Genomic DNA, 19118 nt, shown 5'->3' with positions numbered 1-19118 from the left:
GCCCGCTCACACATACCCTCTACTGAGACCTTGCACCCCCAATCCCCTCACTCATCACTTCCGCCAAGACCCTGCACCCACAGCCTACTCCCATCCCTTCCCCGTGGCCAGACATCTATCCCAGCCTACTCTTACCCCCTCCCCCTGACTAGACACCCTGTCCCTAGCCTGCTCCTGCACCCTCCCCCTGGCCAGAGAGAGGGGAGTTGGCCAGCATGCCTTTCTCACTCTCTTCCGCAAAAGCTGCCAGAGAGAGGGGGATGGGTGAGTGTAGCAAACAGGGGGCACAGCCCCATAGTGTATTTTTAAATGCAGATTTCACCTCCACCTCTCTTCTCACAAAGCTAGATGGTAGCTTTTATGACATCTCCCTGAAGGGGGCAGCGTGGAGCAGAAATTCCCCAGGGGGAGTGCTAGAGAGACTATGGTGCATAATCTATTTCATCTTAATAAATGAATAAGACTGTACACCAGTTTAAGCCATGACCCAGGCAGTATGAGTTGCCCAGAACAATAAACGTTTGCATGAGGTGGGGACGCTTCTTGTGTACTAATACACAAGGTTTCTTCACTATCTGACCCATAATCTTTTCTTATGTCTGAAGTTCAAAAATACTTTACAACTCTGCATTCTCCCCCGCCTCCTTTTTTGATATTAGCTTTCTATGGTATTTCTGTCTCTTTGTATTTATTAAGATTCTACTGTAACTGCTGTTCATGCTCTCAACATGCTACAATTCTCTCTGGACTGGTAATTACATGTTGTGAACAGAGACACAAATAGATCTTTGTTTACAAGGTAGAATTAAAAGAGTGCAATGTATTTTTTGGACAGTGAATTTGTATTGCAAAAGGTCTGAAGATCAGGATTTTGTAATTTCTTTTTAGTTGGTTAATGTCCTTTAAATGCAAGAAGACTGACACATTTGTAAAATGCACCCAGCTATCTTGCTGAAGGTTAAAAGTAGCATAGACTTCATAGAGCCATATTCCCACATAGTGAAAAATAGCAGAATTTCATTGAATTCAGCGAAGCTATGTCTTTTATACCAGCTAAGAATCTGGCTGTAAATTATGACTCTATGCCAATTTAGTACTTACATACACTACAGATACAGCTAAGTCAGGGGTCCTAGTTACCAGACAGCTATCCACTAACACAGTTCCAGGTTCTAGTGTAGATGCAACCTGAATCATAGTCCATAACTTGTCTAAAGCCTTTTACAGTGGTATTGTGTAGTAAGCCTATTTCCTGACTCTGCTCTATTTGTTTTCAACCAGAACATTTTTATCCCTTCCATGCCATGGACGTGAATACTACAGAGAAAAAAGATTCTCTCACTGTTTATTGTACATAGAAGAAATCTGCTGACATGTTCTGTATTGTTAAAACAGTACTGTAACAAGCCTGTTGGGGAAAACAGTAGACTTAAATATAGTGATTATTTACATTGTTCAAGGTTATTGCAGAAACATTAAAGACTGACCCTAAATATTCAACTGGTTGAATAAGTAGGGATCTGATTTTAGTCCAATGTTAATCTATTGATGTCAGACCTGTAAATTTCACTAATTTTTCCTGTCAGCTATAGCTTTTTGGCCTTTCCTCCTGAGAAAGTTGAATAGTTACTGACTCATTGTAGGAAGCACTACATATAAAATTAGAGAATAATTTGTGCAAGTTAGGGAATAGCTTTAATAGAAAAACATTTCAAGATAACCTCCTAATTCCTGATTCCCTAATTCCCTGATTCAAAATTTAGATTAGCCATACTAAAGACTTATCTAAGCAGTGGGGCATGGAAATAGGAGAGTGATTTCTAAAACACACTAATGTGTAGTACCATTTTTGGTCCATACAGAGCTTGCTAGTGTCCTCTTAACAGTTCCCAACAGCACTATTTCCCAAATGGTAGGTCCCGCTCTGGGTAGTTTGACCTGACTCACTCATGTTTGTTCCTGCCCAGAGCTGGGAGCCAAAGTTAGCCCCATAGGGCAGGAGCTATCATTGCAGAGTGAGTGGAGGGTGCCCTTCCTTTCCAGTCTGACTTCAACCCCTATCCTCAGGTTCTCTCCTCTTGGAACCTCACAGGTTTCTAGCATTAAAGAGCTGATACACCCTCATGCAGAAAATCATTGGCGTGATCCTGTAACCTTTATAGGGATAATCCATAAAATACCCCCTCTGGAACAAACAGCATTACTTGTATGAGCAAGTCTTCAAGATCAGCTCTTGATCACAACTTCCTGAGTGCAATTTACATCCATTTAGAAACCTCAAACTAGACTTACTATATATTAAATATCACACAGTAAATAAAAATGTTTCAGATGGCAAAGTTTAAAACTATTACAGTTGTATTAAAATACCTCTAAAGAGGGAACACCTTTATTCACTGGTTGTGGATACTCCCTAAGCAGTCGTTCCTCATCCAAAAATTTCCCATCTCTCCCATTGCTGGCAGGTTGAAACAGCCCATAATTCAGGACATCTTTCAAACTCTGATTCAAAGTGCATAAAATTCGTTGTTTTGCTACCCACACCGAAGCTTCAGGATTAAATCTAATGCATTTCTGTAAAGTCAAACAAAATAATATTACAAAACTTATGAGAGATTTATAAAGATCACTGTAAAATAAAAAAGACATATAAGTAATATTGTGAGAGCCTGCAAAGAGTGCACACTAATTAAATACAAATGCAATATAATTTACACTTGCATATATAAAGTAGAAAATTTTGCTCATCCACAACAGCATTTGATATGTTTCATTTTCAGGTATATGTTCACAATAGTGTATCCAACTTTTTCTAGACAAAGAGGAAAAGAAGAAAGCATATGACTTAAGCTCAAAATGAATGAGATCAGCTATAACAAATTAAACAAATAAACTGCTACTTGTCTCCATTTCTCTGCACAAGAAGCTGCAAATCTACACTAAATTAAAGTCTAAAAAAAAGAACTGCATTAACAAGGAGATTACATTTCATATATCTGTTCTTTAACAAAACCAAACACAGGGATACTATAAAAACACAGGGCATCTCAAGTTCTAAGACATTAGAAATTATATCCTCTTTTTCAGAACATGTATGAGCATGCGGCATCTCTTGGAACAATCCAGAGAAGGAAGGTTAATGGGACTTCAAACACCTTTTGATTCTGGTTTGGTCTAGTGACCAGCATAGCTTCCTGCATAAAATGAGGTTTACAGGATCTTTCGAAAAAGTGCCCCGTTTTCAAAAGAACCGCGTCTAGACCGTGGTTTCAATTTCAAAATAGCGCTTTTTCGAAAGAGCATCATTATTTGATTATGCAAATCAAGCACAGGATATTTAAATCCTGGTTTCATTTGCACTTTTGAAGTGCTTCATTTACATATATCCCTCTGCCAACAAAGGCAGCCTCAACTACAGGCTGAGCAAGTGTAGAATGGAGGTGGAATGTGCTTTTGGACATTTTTAAGGCAAAGTTTTGCAGGTTACTGACTGAGTTAGATGTCAGTGAAAGCAACAGTCCCAGTGATGTGACTGCTTGATGTGCGCTCCATAATATCTATGAAAGTAAGGGGGGAAGTAATTGATGTGGTGGGGAGGTCAAGGCAGATTGCCTAACCATTAATTATGAGCAGTCAGACACCACAGAAATAAGGAGAACACATTGAGGGGCACTATAAATCAGGGAGGCTTTGAAAACCAGTCTTGTGGATGACCAGACAGCAATCTGAGAGTCAAACATGTTGTTCTTAACAAGGTAACCCCTGTATCACATGTACTGACCTGTAGAACACACACACACACACACACACACACACACACACACACATCGCCCTGGCATACAACACAAGCAATAAAGATCCTGTTGTTCAGAAATCATGCATTTTTATTTAGGAAACACAGGGATCAGAGACAGAAAAGGAAATCAGGGCATGAGCTTGTGGGTGGTGGGGAGCCGAGAGGGAAGTAGAGGATGCAAGGATAAATGGCATATTACAATCCCCCTGTTTAGCAATCACAGCTGTGGGAATGACAGCTTCCTGTATCAGGAGACATCCTGGGAGTTGAGTGGAAGGCTGCCCTAGACTCCCTCTTCCTCTCCCCCCGCCCTCGCATGCTAAGGCACATGAGAAAGACTATGGAACTTGGGGAGGAGGGCAGATGGTTCAGCATAGGGTGCAGGGAGACTCTGTGTTCCAGATGTTTTCCCAGAGCCTCTACCAGGCAACTCAGCAGCCTCAAGATCTCATCCTGGGCCTTGCATTTTTGTTCACTGCATACTTTCCTCTGCTCGTGCTCCATGCGTATCACCTACGACATCATTCTCCTCCATGCATTTAATTGCACCCCATTAGGTTTTATTTGTGGTGGCCACTTTGCCTACATAGCAGGGGCTTCCCCGAACAGCTTGCTAACATATATGGAGACCGAGTGGGAATCCACCCTGAACATCTCTACAAAGCTCTCATAGCGGTGCAGGAAGGAGTCACCCTTCATCTCCAAACTAGGAATGTTAAAAAGCATATTTACACATGTGGGGGGAGGCAGCTCATTGGGAGCCCATGCATGCAGGAAGCCAGCTTTTTAGCCAGCTCCCTCCAAGCATCTTCCCCTGCAAAGGTGCCTGCCCTCCACCCCCGTACTCCTGCCTCTGTATCACAGGCAGCAGCGCAGGGGGTGGAAGGAGCCAGTGCTTGCAAAGAGCCACCTTCCCCTTCCGACCCCCACGCTGCTGTCTCTGTAGGAGAGGTAGCAGCACAGGGGGACAGGTGGGAGCCGGTGCTCCCACAGAGTCAGCTATTAAGGCAGCTACCCAGAAGCAGCAGCTCCTGTGGAGCCATCTGTCCCCCTCCTGTGCTGCTGCCAGCAAGAGGGGAGGGATCAGGTGGCTCTGCAGGAGCTGGTACATGCAGGGAGCCGGCTTAAAAGCTGGGTCCCTGCAAGCACCAGCTCCCACCTGCCCCCTCACTGCCTCTGATACAGAGGCAGCGGGGGAGGGAAATCCTTGTGGGTAACCCAAGCTCATCGGTTCACCATTTAAACGAATACAGTATCACAAGCCTACTCCATACATGTTATCAAACTGTTCTGGAGAGCCACTCGCTGTGCAGGGAGAACGGCCATCACAGATAAAACCCAATTATCTTAACCCACTGTGACGGGGCATCATCGCCCCGCATGGCGACTCCCGCCGAGCAGGCGTTGCTCGGCACCAGGGTGGAGGCAGCCCGGCGGTGCACGGCATGTTTCCATGCCGCACCGTGGATGGCCGAGCCGGCCGACCCGCGGGCGGCAGGCTGGGAGCGCCGAGGCAAGAGCGGGGATGACGCAGAGGTGTTCCCCCGCCCCGTGAGCCCAGAGCGTTGGGGGAGCCAGTGCAGAGTGGGGAAGCCAGAGAGCCTAGGCAACCCGCGAGGGGGAGGGGAATTAGCCGGCGTGGAGATGCTACAGCTCCGCCCTCCCCTTTTCTGACATCAGGTAGGGCGGAAGCGGCACGGTGTTTAAAAGCACAGCCACCATTACCTGAGGAGGAAAAAAGAGAGAGTAGCTGGGTGGCGGCTTGGAGGCACCACTGGGAGAAACCCCTGAGAGCAGCTGGGAGGCTAGAGAGGGCGTTAAGAGACCGGCGATTCCGGTCCACTGACCCGTTTTTGTGCGTCGGCAGCCTGTCCGCTAAAGGAAAGGTGAGCCTGCCAGCGGCGAGAAGCCAGGGACGGGGAAAGGAAGCAGCCCAGGGCGGAACCCATCAGGGTTGGTGGGCTGACGAGTTACGGCAGGAGGCCCTTTCAGCCGGACCAGATCCAGACCGATCCATGTCCTTAGGGCCCTGGGCTGGGGCCTGTGAGTGAGGGTGGGCCCGGGCCCCCCTTTCCTCCGCCCCTGCGGCCTTGGTAGAGGAAGTAGTCTTCCCGCGCCACTGAGGCTGCCTTTGCCGAAGCAAGAGGATCTTCCTGGCGGCTGCCAGGAAAGGCGTCTGAATGACATTACCCCCCCCCCAGAGGGGGGGGGGTCATAGGGTACTGCCGGGCCAGGCAGGTACACCCACTTATAGCATGATTACAAATGTGAAGTCACCAGAAATGCCCTCCCCGCCATTAGGGTCCCATTAGGGTCCAGCAAGAAAATATACTGGGAGGAGGGGAATTGGCCTCAAAATTACAAAAGGTCCTGACTGTCAGTGAAGTCCAATGCTACGCTTGCCTGCTGAGCATTCTCCTCTTCATCATCTACAATGTCTTTCTTGTTGTTGCCTGAAGAATCACTTGGGATGTATCCATGGACAGCTTTGGGACACAGGTTGGGGTCCCCTCTAGAATCACATGCAGCTGCTCATGGAAGCTGCATATTTTCAGCTGTCTTCTGATGAGTTTCCCTGAGCTCCTTTATTTTCATACAGCACTGCTGAGTGCCCCCGGCATATTCTTTTTTCGCCGTGCTGTGTGCGATTTTGGTGGAGATATCAGCATTTCTTCTGCTGCTTTGTGGGTCTGCTTGCACAGATTCCTCTCCCTGACATTAATCAGGTCCAGGCTCTCCTGCATGCTCCATGCTGGAGCTTGTTTGCAACTCTGGGCATTCGTAGTCAGGCACACCGTTGAAGGATGCTGACATGCTTGCCATGCTGGCCAAACAGGAAATGAAATTCAAATTTTCCTGGGGGTGTCCCTGTGCACCTGGAAGAGCAGCAGATTTGAAAGTGCTGACCAGAAAGGTCATGTTGGAACACTGTGGGACACATCCTAGAGTCCAAGAACATTGGCTTTCACAACACTGCATCTGAATTGCACCAAAGCACTACATCTGCTTTACACTGTGTCTGCATTACAGCTTGTGTTGAAATTAGTATTACTCCCATTACTCCTGTCATCAAGTATTACTCCCATTACTCCTGTTATCAAGAAGGATTACAGAAATTAACCTTAACAGCCCTTAAAGTCAGACCGTGTAGACTCATTGCTTAGAAAAATCAACCTAACATGGCTAAGTTTGACCTAAACTCGTAGTATAGACATGTAGTGTATCACGCTTGGGGACCTGAGCTCTCCAAAAACGGGGCGGCTGCCAGAGCAGCTTCCCCCGCCCCTCCTCCACAGCAGCCTCTGTCTGCGGGGAGCTCAGACCCCCTTCGGATGGGCTATTGCCACCCTGCGCTACTGTATCAGGGGCAGCAACGCGGGGCAGCAGGCAGATGGTCTACAAGGAAAGCTGGTTTTTAATCTGGCTCCCTTCATGGACCATCTACCACCTGGCATCCCACACTGCTGCCTCTAAAACAGAGGCAACATTGCAGGGTAGCAGGGGGCTCATCAGGAGTGGGGCCAGAGTGCACTGGCTGCCAGCCCCACTCCTGGGGACTATAGAATAGTCGACTAACTGATAAGAATGCAGGTAGTTAGTTGACTATTCTATGACCTGCTATCTAACATCCCTATTGTAGACCAGACCTCATTGTATGGAAACACTTAGGGTACGTCTAAACTACATGGCTCCGTCGACGGAGCCATGTAGATCTGTTTGTTTGGCAAAGGGAAATGAAGCCGCGATTTAAATAATCGCGGCTTCATTTAAATTTACATGGCTGCCACGCTGAGCCGACAAACAGCTGATCAGCTGTTTGTTGGCTCAGCGCGCTAGTCTGGACGCTCCCCTGTCGAAATGAAAGCCTTTTATCGACATCCCCGGTAAACCTCATCCTACGAGGCATAACGGGGATGTCAATAAAAGGCTTTCAGTTCGGCGCGGAGCCTCCAGACTAGCGCGCTGAGCCGACAAACAGCTGATCATTTAAATAATTTAAATAATTTAAATGATTTAAATAATCGCGGCTTCATTTAAATTTACATGGCTGCCGCGCTAAGCCGACAAACAGCTGATCAGCTGTTTGTCGGCTTAGCGCGGCAGCCATGTAAATTTAAATGAAGCCGCGATTATTTAAATCGTGGCTTCATTTCCCTTTGCCGATCTGTCTAATCTACATGGCTCCATCGATGGAGCCATGTAGTCTAGACACACCCTTATTGTCACTTCCATGAGTTTGAGAAACAGAGCAAACTTCAGTTTAGAGGTATAGAATATACTTCAAGTAGTGAAAAGTTATTTTTTTTATGACAGCATATTTGAAAGAGAAGTAAATTTAAGAAGCTGAAAAAGTAAGCTTGATGATTTTCATTATAAGAATTATTCAAGTTTGTCCAGTGTCTTGAGTGGTCACTACAGACCTCGTGGTCATTCTTTTGAAAGCTTTATGCTGAGAATGCACCATAGAAAAAGGACCTTAAGAACAGATTTTTTTTTACAAAAGTGGGTGTCTAAAATTAGGTTGCTACATACATAGTCTATATATATGGGCTGATTTTTCAAAAGTGTAAAGCATATAGTGGGATCACTTCTCAGACGTTTTGAAAACCAGGTCATTTGTTTAAATGCCTTAAAATGGATTGAGGATACCAAATTTAAGCACGTTACAAAGTTATGACCTACTTTTACACACGTTCACTAAAACAAGAATGTAATGTGCATGCAAGCAGAGCTAACTGAACACCACTTGTTGATTCAATGAACTTGTGACTTTTGCAAGTACTGTTGTTAGAAATTTTGGTGAGTTATTTAGTTCTCTCTTTAAAACAAAGGAAAAAATGTAAAAAAATTGGTGTGAGGGCAACTTTAAATGGCAACTATTGATTTGGCCACATTGTGTATGTATAGTCTAGTTACGTGTTCTAAATGTGTCTCTTACAACCTTTTTAAACATAGCTGTACGTGAAGACACATGGCTGCATCATAAGTCATGCACTGTGCTAATCAGGACTTAGAGACAGGCAAGGACCCAATGTCAGATGCTGCCTCTTCTTTTAAGAAGGTACAAACTTTCTCTTCGTCCACCATTGGAAGGAGAGGCCTGATCCTACTTGTTTCCCATTCTTTAAAGGCAACATGCAACCCTGGGCATGATCAGGGAACACTCCCCATAGTCAAGAAAACACAAAGACTGCAATTTTTTTTTATTATTTCTATTGCAGCAGCATCCACAGAGATCTTAAGCAGGTTAAAGACGTCCTTATGCTAAACAGTGTACAAGAACATAGTAATAACTGGCAGCTCCTGCCCCAAGGAGATTATAGCTGTGGCCTGCTTCTACACAAATGGTTTTAGGGCAGCAGGGGAGATTCTTCACAGCTTTCCCTTCACTGTACATTTACTCAAAGGCAAAACACAGTATGGCCCATTGTATTACACTATTTTTGACATACAATATCTCTATTCTAAATATGTAGGAAGTACAACACGACTGAGTTAATGTGGCTCTTGGACCCATACATTTTAGTTTATATACTGAGCTTAATGCCTTTTCTTGGTGTGAACACAACCTCCACTTTCTGTAACATGTGCTACACGCACTCTGTAAGGATAATATATACCTAAAGTTATAGAGACAATGAACAGAGACAACAATAAATGACTATATTACCATAGTGATTTAATCTAGACAAATAAAGAACTAAGGTAGCAGATGAAAAATATAACTACTTATAAGCTTCAGTGAGTTTGCTGAAGCTTTTTAAAATATTTATGCTGCTGAAGCTGACAAAACATGTTAAGAGTTCCAGGTCCGACTAAAAGCAAAGGAAGGTAAAATTCACAGAACTGGTGAAAATTTACATGTTTTTCCTACAGTTACACATCTTTCCCTATGATGTTCAATATTCAATCTAACTTGCACAATGAAATAAAAGTGATGAACACACACAGTCACTGTAGAAAGAGAATAAGCCTTTGTTAAAAATAGAAAAAAGCCATTTACTCAAAGTCTTGACATTAGTTTTTGTAAACTGATTGGCTGTGTCTACATTGGCATCCCTACTTTCAAGTAGGAATAAGAGATCCTCCGGAAAAGGATAATCACGTCTAGACTGGCGCTTTTCTCCGGCTTATCCCCAAGCCGGAAAAAAGCAGCAGCCATGTAAATGCAAATGCCGTGGGGGATATTTAAATCCCCCGCGGATTTGCAATTGCGATGTGTCTCATTAGCATCCCTTTTCCGGAAAGGGATGCCAATGTAGACACAGCCATTTAGTCTGAACTTTAATTCTGAAATGGCAGTCAAGAACAAAAGCACAGAAGTAATTTGATACAATTTTGTTCTCATTTGATTAAGCAGTATAATTTTAAATAATCTTTTCTTTTAAAGCAATTGTAATTATATAGAGAATGGGGAAGAAAACTGTGTTTTAGCTTAACTAAAATACAGAACTGGAAATTTGAAATCTATTCCTGGTTCTGCCACAGTATTTCAGTGTAATCTAGGGCACTTCACTTAATCTTTCTAAGTATCCATTTCCTGGCCTGTAAAATGGAAATAATAATGCAGTCCTTCATAGTGGTATTTAGTATATTAGGCTTAGTTTTCATCTCACTACCAGGGTACATCTGGAGTTATAGTTGTTTGGGAAGTTGGGTTTATTTTTATGTACATTTTGATGAAAATGAGAAAAAAATCATTTTTGTTGGAAAAAAAAATCACAAATCTAAAAGAGTGGTGGCCTACAAAAATGAACATTTTGAGGAATGCAGGTACATTCTGCTGAAATTATTGTTTAATCAAAAATCCAATCTTCTGTTGAAAAAATGTGTTGATGGAAAGTTTTCAACCAGCCCTAATCTGGAGTAATTGAAAGCTGCTTCTGGCCCACTAATGTTTTTAAAGTGTTTTGAGATGGGTAGAACTAAAAGTAGAAAGTGTTATCAAGTAGTTTTATTATTGTTACATAGCAGAAAAAATTCATAGGCTAAGGGCTCTTCAACACAGCTAGTATCTTTCTAGAACTCTTAAATAGAAAAGGAACACTGATAAATGGAATTCAAATCCTTTAGTAATACTACATTTGTCTATTGAGAACTGAAATGAGTGGAAGGTGGGTAAGACATGGACAAAATAAAAAAGCTAAATTAAATCTACAACAACAAATTAACTGCAAAACAAATCAGTAGCACCTCACCATCACCTCTACATAAGCCTTTGAAATGTCCTTGCTAACTAAAACACAAAAGTCAATTTCCCACCAGTCACATGAAAAGGATTTTGTGTGGTAATAAAGCCATTGCTAGGCAACGCCATTCTATTAAGACAGCAAAATGGCCCATGTTCACAAAATCCATTTTGGTCCAGAGTTGTTAAATTTAAACATGAAAATGTGCAACACAATGGGGCTATGCTCAGGTCTGCCTCTTCAGATCACATCATAGTTATGGGGCCTAAATCATTAAACTGTAAAAATCTAGAGCCATGCTGCAAAATACCAATAATTAATCTTACTATATATTTTAGAAATGTGCATCTGTCTCTCTTTCCATCCATGAGTCTATTTGTTCAAGAACTCCTCCTAAATGGTAAGAGCTAGGATCACCAAATTTGTTATGCATCTCACTCTTATCATAGCTTCAAGCAAGATCATGATTTGGTTGTGCCAGGACAATGGTATGTGCCTGGAATTTGTTTCTCATAAAATGGAAAGAGAGGGGCCTGGCAGGAGGAAAAGTTGTATTGCAGAATGACCCAATGGGGCAGAGCCAGAGATGGGGACCAGGGCTACTATAACCCACTGGGCCAGCTGGGGCATGAGTGGAGAAAGGGACAACTATATATTATATACTAGCCAATTAGCCCATCATAGGACGGAATTCTCAGGTCTCTCCTCCATGTCCATTTTCTCTCCTGAGCTTCCAATCTCTCGCTCCGTCTCTCTCTCTCTCTCTCTCCTCCTACTGCCTCTCCCTCTCTCTCTCAGCTCTCTTCCACCTTCTACCTCTCTCTCCATCCCTCTTCCTCTTCTCCCCATCCTGCCTCTCACTTTCCCTTTCTCTTCTCCTCCTCCTCCTGCCTCTCACTCTCTGCTCCGTCTCTCTCTTTCTCTTCTCCCCTCCTGCCTCTCACTCTCTCTCCGCTCTCCTCTGTCTCCGTCGGGGATGCGCCCTCGTCCAGGCGCCACCCCCTGGGCGTGTACGTCACCACCCCACCACTCTTTGCCTCCCGCCATGGTGCTCGGCAAGGGGGGCGGGACGGTGACTTTCACGGCCAGGGGGCAGGGCCTGGAGCCGCTGTCGTGCCGCATGTCACCACCCCGTCCCCCCTTTGCCTCCCACAGTGGTGCTCGGCTGAGTTCTGCACCTCTCAGCTGGGCCACCACAGGGGAGCAAGCGGCCATTTGGGCTCCCCAGCGGTGGCCCAGCTGAGCAGCGCAGAACCCAGATAAGCACCACAGTGGGAGGTGAAGGGGAGTGGGGCGGTGATGTACACGACCAGGCCCTGCCCTTTGGCCATGTACATCACCGCCCCGCCCCCTTCCCCTCCCGCCATGGTGCTCGGCTGACTTCTGCGCCACTCAGCCAGGCCACCGCGAGGGAGCAAGCTGCGCAAGTGGCCATTTGGGCCCTGCAGCCCCCATGAAGCACCCCCATGCAGCACCCCCCATGCAGCATGGGGAGTGCGAGGCCCAAACGGCCGCTTGCGCCGCTTGCTCCCCCACAGCAGCCTGGCTGAGTGGCGCAGAAGTCAGCTGAGTGCCACGGCGGGAGGCAACACTACCCCCTAGAGGCAACTCGTAACACTACAACGTTACAGAGTCACAGACATTGGGCTACTATATATATGATATTTCAGAGAATGTATCTGGTTACGAATCTGTCTGTTACCCAGTTAGGGGACATGCAATCCTCCCATATCTGTGCCTGCTGCAGCTACCGTGGCCATGGACAGGCAGTTCTCAACTGGCCCCAAGCTGCTGCGATGAGAGAGGGCTGGTTTGTCCTCTCTCTTCTCAGGGCAGCCTGCCTGAACCTCTCATCCTTAGCCCCAGCCCAGAGCAATGATTTAAATGAAAAAATATATATACATATTTGAGTTAAGGACCCGAGCAATACCAGGTCCATCATCTAGTCTACTATGTATTTGAGAGAGTGTGCGTGTCTGTAACTCTGAGTCTGTTTGTTCAAGAACTCCTCCTAAACGGTAAGAGCTAGAACCACCAAATTTGTAGGCAGCTTCCTACAAGGTAAGGGTTTGGTTGGGCAGGAACGGGATAGGGGAATCTGAACTCTGCCCTCCTCCCTCCCACCCCCCGATTCATACGGAGATGCATTCAGAATTAAACCATACAGAAAAGAGATAGAATCACCAGAGATAGAAAGGGGTGCACCAACCCCCAGACTCCCACCCCCCCAGGTGCCCTTTAGGGAGGGCAGAGGGACTGAAGCTCCCCTCCACCCCCTCCAATTCATACAGGAACACTCACTGGCTGTTTCCTTTCATCAGGGAGTGAGGGAAAAGTGAACAGTTTGCTGCATTCCCCACTCTGTCTGGGGAGTTCTGGAGGCAGACGAACCTGGACCTGTCCCAATCAGGGACATGCACTGTTCCCTTAGCTGCACTTGCTAGAGCTTCAGCAGCCACAGAAAAGCACTTCTCACCTGGCCTCAAGCCTCTGCAGTGAGGTAGGGTAATTCTCTCTCACTGGGGAAGCTTGCATACTGAACTCCTTATCCCCAGCTCCAGCCCAAATAAATTATTTAAATGAAGAAAAACAAAGATTAGTACAGTTAAAGACCTGAGCAATGCTGAAATCTTCTAGTTAAGCATAAAACTGACTTGAGGTAGCATTTTAATCAAAGATAGGCTGGTGGGTGCAGAAGTGTGGTTCTAGTCATTCCAAGATAGACTCTGAAAACTGCAGTGAAGGACTTTTTTGCAATCCATAACAGTAAATATTTTTACATCTGATCCCTGGAACCAAATTCCAGAGTAAAAGAGCAAAACCACCCTCAGCTCCTATTTCTTCACTGAGAGCCTTCCTTCCTTTCTTACTCAGGACACCCCACACCTCACAGCATTTCTCCTTCTTAGAACCTCATCATTCTATACCATACAATCTAATCCTATGCCTTATAATTCAATGGCAATCCTGCCACTGACTTCAGAAGGAGCAGAAGCAGGGGAAAGTTGTATGTTTACGGAAGTGTTCTAGAAAGCCAGGGGATTTGGACACAGTTCTCCGCTCCACCACAGATTTGTGTGACTCTGTTGAAATTTTTTTAAAAAGCTCACAGTCCACTATTAGGACCAGACTTTCAGAATAATTCTGCATGATGGATGCTGAGCTCTTTTAAAAACCTGGCCACAAATATCACAGGAGGAAAGGCTAGGCACTGCACACTTGTGAAAATCTGGCCTTTATCTGGGTACCTAAAATGGTTTGGCACTAATGGGGTGTGTGTAAGCACCTAGATTAGAGCTGGATGAAATTTTTGCACAAACTTTATTTTTCTAAAAAAGGCACACTTAAGTAGGTCTAAACATTTTGCAAATTCACATTATATTTGCCTAATTGTTTTACCCCTCCAAAAATCCAAACCATTTAAGAAGTTTCTCTCTGAAATTTTCAAAATGAAATTTATAGATTGTCAGTGAAATGGCTGGGATTTATTTTAAAACTTTATTTCCAGTTTATTTTTTAAAAGGTAAAAAGCCACAGATAAAATGAAATGTTTTATTTCAGTTTGAATAAAATGCTTTGTTTGGTGTCTCAGAACTTTTTTTACTTTTTCGTTTGCTGAAAAAAATTGTAAATTATTAATTTTGGATTGAAGCAAATTTTTTTTGGTTCAATACACACTACATCTTAAGTCAGTGTAAGTTATATCACTTAAGGGAGTGAATAAGTTTCATCGACCTAAGCACTGGTATGGACAGTGCTGTGCTGGTAGTAGAGATTCTCCTGCCACATAATGCTGCTCACATAAGCAGGAGTAATAAAGTTGCTGAGAGCTCTCTCTCCCATCTGTTCAGAGTGTCTGTACAGTGAAGCTGTGCCACTGTAGCCATAGCCTGAGATCCTTCCTTCATCAAGAAGAGAGGGTTAACTCCTCCCTCTAAGCTTCCTGACTAGAATGGCCAGGTGCCCAGGTTTCACCTAGAAAATCCAGTCAAAAAGGTTACCAGACAGGGAACGCGTCTGGTCTTCCGCTTTTTGTTGTTGTTGTTGTTGTTGGAGGAAGAGAAGACATGTTCTTTCAGAAGCCCGGTCTTCCTCCTTCCACAAGGAAAAGGGGCTCTTCCAAAAGAGGGTTTTTTTCCTGAAATTTGGCCCACTGTAGATGAGCCAAATTTTGGAAAAGCCTCTTCCGAAAAAGCTATTGGAAAAAGGTACCCAAATTGCGCTCCGCTATTTGCATACCTTTTTCCTATAAAGTCCCGTAGTGCAGACATAGCCTAGACAACAAAAATCTAGTTACTGTAGGAGGGGAAGGAGCCAAGCCATCACCCACACCAGCCCCTACTCAGCTGGGAAAACCTCCTAGCTCCTTGCTCCATAGGTGAGTTTCTTTAAAACTGGGGGGTGGGAGGGAGGGGAGAGGGAGAAAAGAAGACAAGACCAGCAAGCAACGCAAGGGGAGGAGGAAGAGGCAGGCAAGGGAGGCTCTGGCTCTGGCATTCCTGCTGAATTATCCAGTTCTTAAATATTTAACAAATTTGACAACCCTAGTCCAGACAGGACTTCTATATTCCACTGCTTAAGTGGAAAAAAAAAGGAAAAAATAGTTTAAACTTTTAACACACATATAGCCTAAATCACATCATGAAATAATATAGCATGTCTGCAGGAAAAAATTGATTTATATAATCACGATTGAAAATAAAAACACATTTTAAAAGTGTCATACTCACTGCCAATTATCAAAATGCTAATTTGACACTTTACATCTAGGTCTTAGCAAGGACCCTAATTACCTTACCCATTACAAAGATAGCTTCCCCAATTATCACCTCTAATATCATTAGCTCACAGACATTTACCTCCCTCCTCATCCCCCTTCTGTTCTGAAATTTGATTTGTCCTTTTCATATGTGTTCATTTTTTTGATTGTATCCTTTAGTATATATGGTCGTGCCAATTTTCTTCCACAATTTGATCTGAGGAAGTGGGTCTGGCCCACAAAAGCTCATCACCTAATAAATCATCTTGTTCATCTTTAAAGTGCTATATAGTCCTGTTTTTTGTTTCAGCTAGACCAGACTAACATGGCTACATATCTATTACTATTTTCTATTGTATGTGTGAAACTGACTGTTCCTTTGTAAGTGGAGTACTTTGTATTTGTCCTTATCAAATTTCATCCTATTTACTTTAGACTATTTCTCTGTTAATTCTTAGAAGAGATCATTATAGCCAGGGCTCGTCGAAATGCAGCGAGCCCCGCTCGCCAGCTGTGCTGTCCGGCGATCTGCACATGTGCAGATCGCCCGAACCCGGCTCTTCCAGGTAGATTGCCACAGGCGAGTAGATTGCATTATTTGTCTAGCCCTGATTATAGCTATAGTAATAGTTAGGGAGCAGAGAAGATTGGGGAGTTCATATTTATAAAAATATGACCACAATCCCTCTAGAGGGTCATGTTTTATGCTTTCTCCTTTAAAATAGCAAATGTACCAAGATGAGCAGCAGGAATGTGTATTCCAGGCACCCATCTGCAACGTCATTTTAATGCAACAACTTTCCTAAGATTAATGTGGTGAGGTGCAGGCATGGTGGAGGTGGGTTACAACAGCAGGAGGGATCTATCCATACCTCTCTATTTATTTATTTTTGGCGGAGGGGAGAGAGATTTTGATGACCTTCTCACCCTCACCTCACACCCACAAGCTAATGAACAGTTCTTTACAGTGCCATGGGAAGAGAAAATGTAAAAGGTGCTACTGTGCCAGGCATTTTTAGAGATGATATATGAATTCTGTTTTCAATCCCTGCAGTCCACTGTGATTATAGTTCTCTACCTCTTCTTGTTCTGATCTGTTCACAACCTTTCTGAAACTTCCCTGGTCCGACCCTTCTTAAAACACTTTAGACATTTTGCTTTAAGGTCGCAGCTTTCATCAAATATATATGAGACTGACTATATGGGCTGGGCTGCATGTCAGTATAATCTCATTAGGACAAATAATCATTCTGGTGTGTCACTTGGATCGTAACGGTGGATGTCCAAACAAAATAGGACATCACAGTCTTAGACACTGCAAAACTTTTAACATAATGAACTAGCCCTTTGGGTGACAGAAATTGAAATAGTTCTACTGACTTCAGTATCTGACCAAACATTTGAAAACCTTATAATGCAATTCCCCTTACCGTCTGTTGCAAGTCAGGTATTACAACTCGTATCACTAATGTGTTGCTCCTACTGTCTTCCATTCTGCTGCTTGGTTTCTCTGCAGTAGCCCTGATAGTATCATATATAGTTTCTTCTTTGGAGCTGTCTGATTCAGATTCAACAGAATAATCTGAAAAGCTCTGTGCCATCTCATCTTCACTTGATGTTGGGCTGCGAGGCATGTTCAGTTTCCTTTACCTCATGTGCCTATCAACACAGAACACAATACAAAGGTAAATTATAGGTAATGTTTCAAATATGGTTCAGAGGCACATTTTTGTGTAATTTTTAATCTAAAGCACACTTAACAATGAAGTCATCTGTTTTCTCTTACCTCTTTTTCCCTCCCCCCATTTGTATGAGTTGGCAGAGAGCAATGGAAATAAATGTGGTTAGCAGTTCAGTAAAGAAAGAGCAGTGGGGGATGGGGGGAAGAGAGATGACCTTTCCTCCATGTCAAACCGAATCATCAAAAGGATTCAGAACAGATGACAAGCTACTAGGCTTGATCCCAAATGATAATGTTGTAAACTATCTCAGAGGGGTAGTCGTGTTAATCTGTAACTGAAAAAACTTTAAAAACAATGAATGGTCCTGCTGTAGGACCATTCACTGTTTTTTAAATGTTGTAAACTGTATTTGAATTGGGTCTGACTCGAAGGAGTAGTTTTCCCACTACAAAAATTACTTTTAATAAAATAATACTGATTATTAAATGAGCTCTAGAATTAAATACAATGCCAACAGTATGCTTGGTGCATTGCGAGTCTTATTTGACCAAAATGTATGGCTATTACTTCAAAAAAGCTACATTATTAAAAAGAACAGCATGGGCTGATGGGCACAAATTATTCAAAATAAATTTCACCAATGAATAGTTGGGAAGTAGTAGGAAAACTGTCCAAAGAAAGGCTGTGAAAGAACCATCAGTTTGGATACTGTACAAATATGCAGACTATTTCACGGAAGTGGACTAATAATGCAGACTTCGTGCATGCAATTTTAGAGGATGCCTTGCCTCAGGCCTTGCAACATCCATTGACACCAACACAGCAGCAAACTTCCAGTGGTGCTAAACCGAATACAGGTTTTTTTGTGCTGTTGACACACATTTATTATGGATCAGACTAAAACCAAACTCATTTTCACTTGAGAAGTAAGTGGTTTTGAACCCAAGTGTCAACAGATGGAAGAAACACTTTATATTTTTACAGCATCTTCAAATGGTTTCGTATGCAGAACTGGTAGAAAAAGTTCTTTCAATCTTTTTTCAACATACCTTTTTTTTCCCCCAAAATGGAAATATCCATTTTTAGTTAGTTTTCAGATTTTCATTCAAAAAAATATTTTCTAGTTTTCCCTAACCAAACACATTTTCAGATTTTACTAGCCAAAAAACAACTAATATTTTTCTCAGTTTTTCAATGAAAAGCCCAAAATAAATCTAAGAACATTTTCAACAAAAATATGTATTTTTCATTTTCATCAATTTTTTTCACAGGAGAACAAATCATTTCCCAACCAGCTTTACTGACTCTACCTTGGATGGCAAATATTACAGGAATTTTGCAAAGAGGCAAACTAAACACAGGAGGTTGATCAATTTGGTCAAAGTCATTCACAAAACAATTCAGTGGGAGAATTAGAACAGAATATCTCAGTGCTGTAGACAACACTCTCTTTCTACCACAAATGGCTGTTGGATTAATTTCATTATGCCATGAAACTCTCACGGGAGTAGATTTATCATCCTGGGCAAATCCTAACATCCATATTTAAATCTGACTCACTTGATTCAGTGGCAGTTTTCCTGAACCAAGATTGAATAAAAATTAAGCTCTACCTCTACTATTGGGTCTCAGGGAAATACTGCATTTGCTGAATGAGTAGAGAAATACTAGAAGAACATTTTACAATGGTG

At 43.3% G+C, this 19118-nt stretch overlaps 1 protein-coding gene across 11 annotated transcripts in view; it reads right to left on the bottom strand.

The window, feature by feature from the left end:
• The window catches only part of SHANK2 (SH3 and multiple ankyrin repeat domains 2), a 690873-nt gene that overhangs the window by 574379 nt on the left and 97376 nt on the right, over window positions 1-19118 (bottom strand). For all 11 annotated transcript variants that reach the window (XM_075927697.1, XM_075927699.1, XM_075927698.1 and 8 more), the window contains 2 exons: window positions 17176-17404; window positions 2371-2574 (listed from right to left, as the gene is read on the bottom strand). In XM_075927697.1, coding sequence (XP_075783812.1) covers window positions 2371-2574; window positions 17176-17379 — 408 coding nt within the window. In that variant the 5' untranslated portion in view covers window positions 17380-17404. The remainder of the gene's footprint in view (window positions 1-2370; window positions 2575-17175; window positions 17405-19118) is intronic.

Source organism: Pelodiscus sinensis, chromosome 4 (assembly GCF_049634645.1).
Source record: "Pelodiscus sinensis isolate JC-2024 chromosome 4, ASM4963464v1, whole genome shotgun sequence".
NCBI lineage: Eukaryota > Metazoa > Chordata > Testudines > Trionychidae > Pelodiscus > Pelodiscus sinensis.
This window is presented reverse-complemented; position numbering and strand designations above follow the sequence as displayed.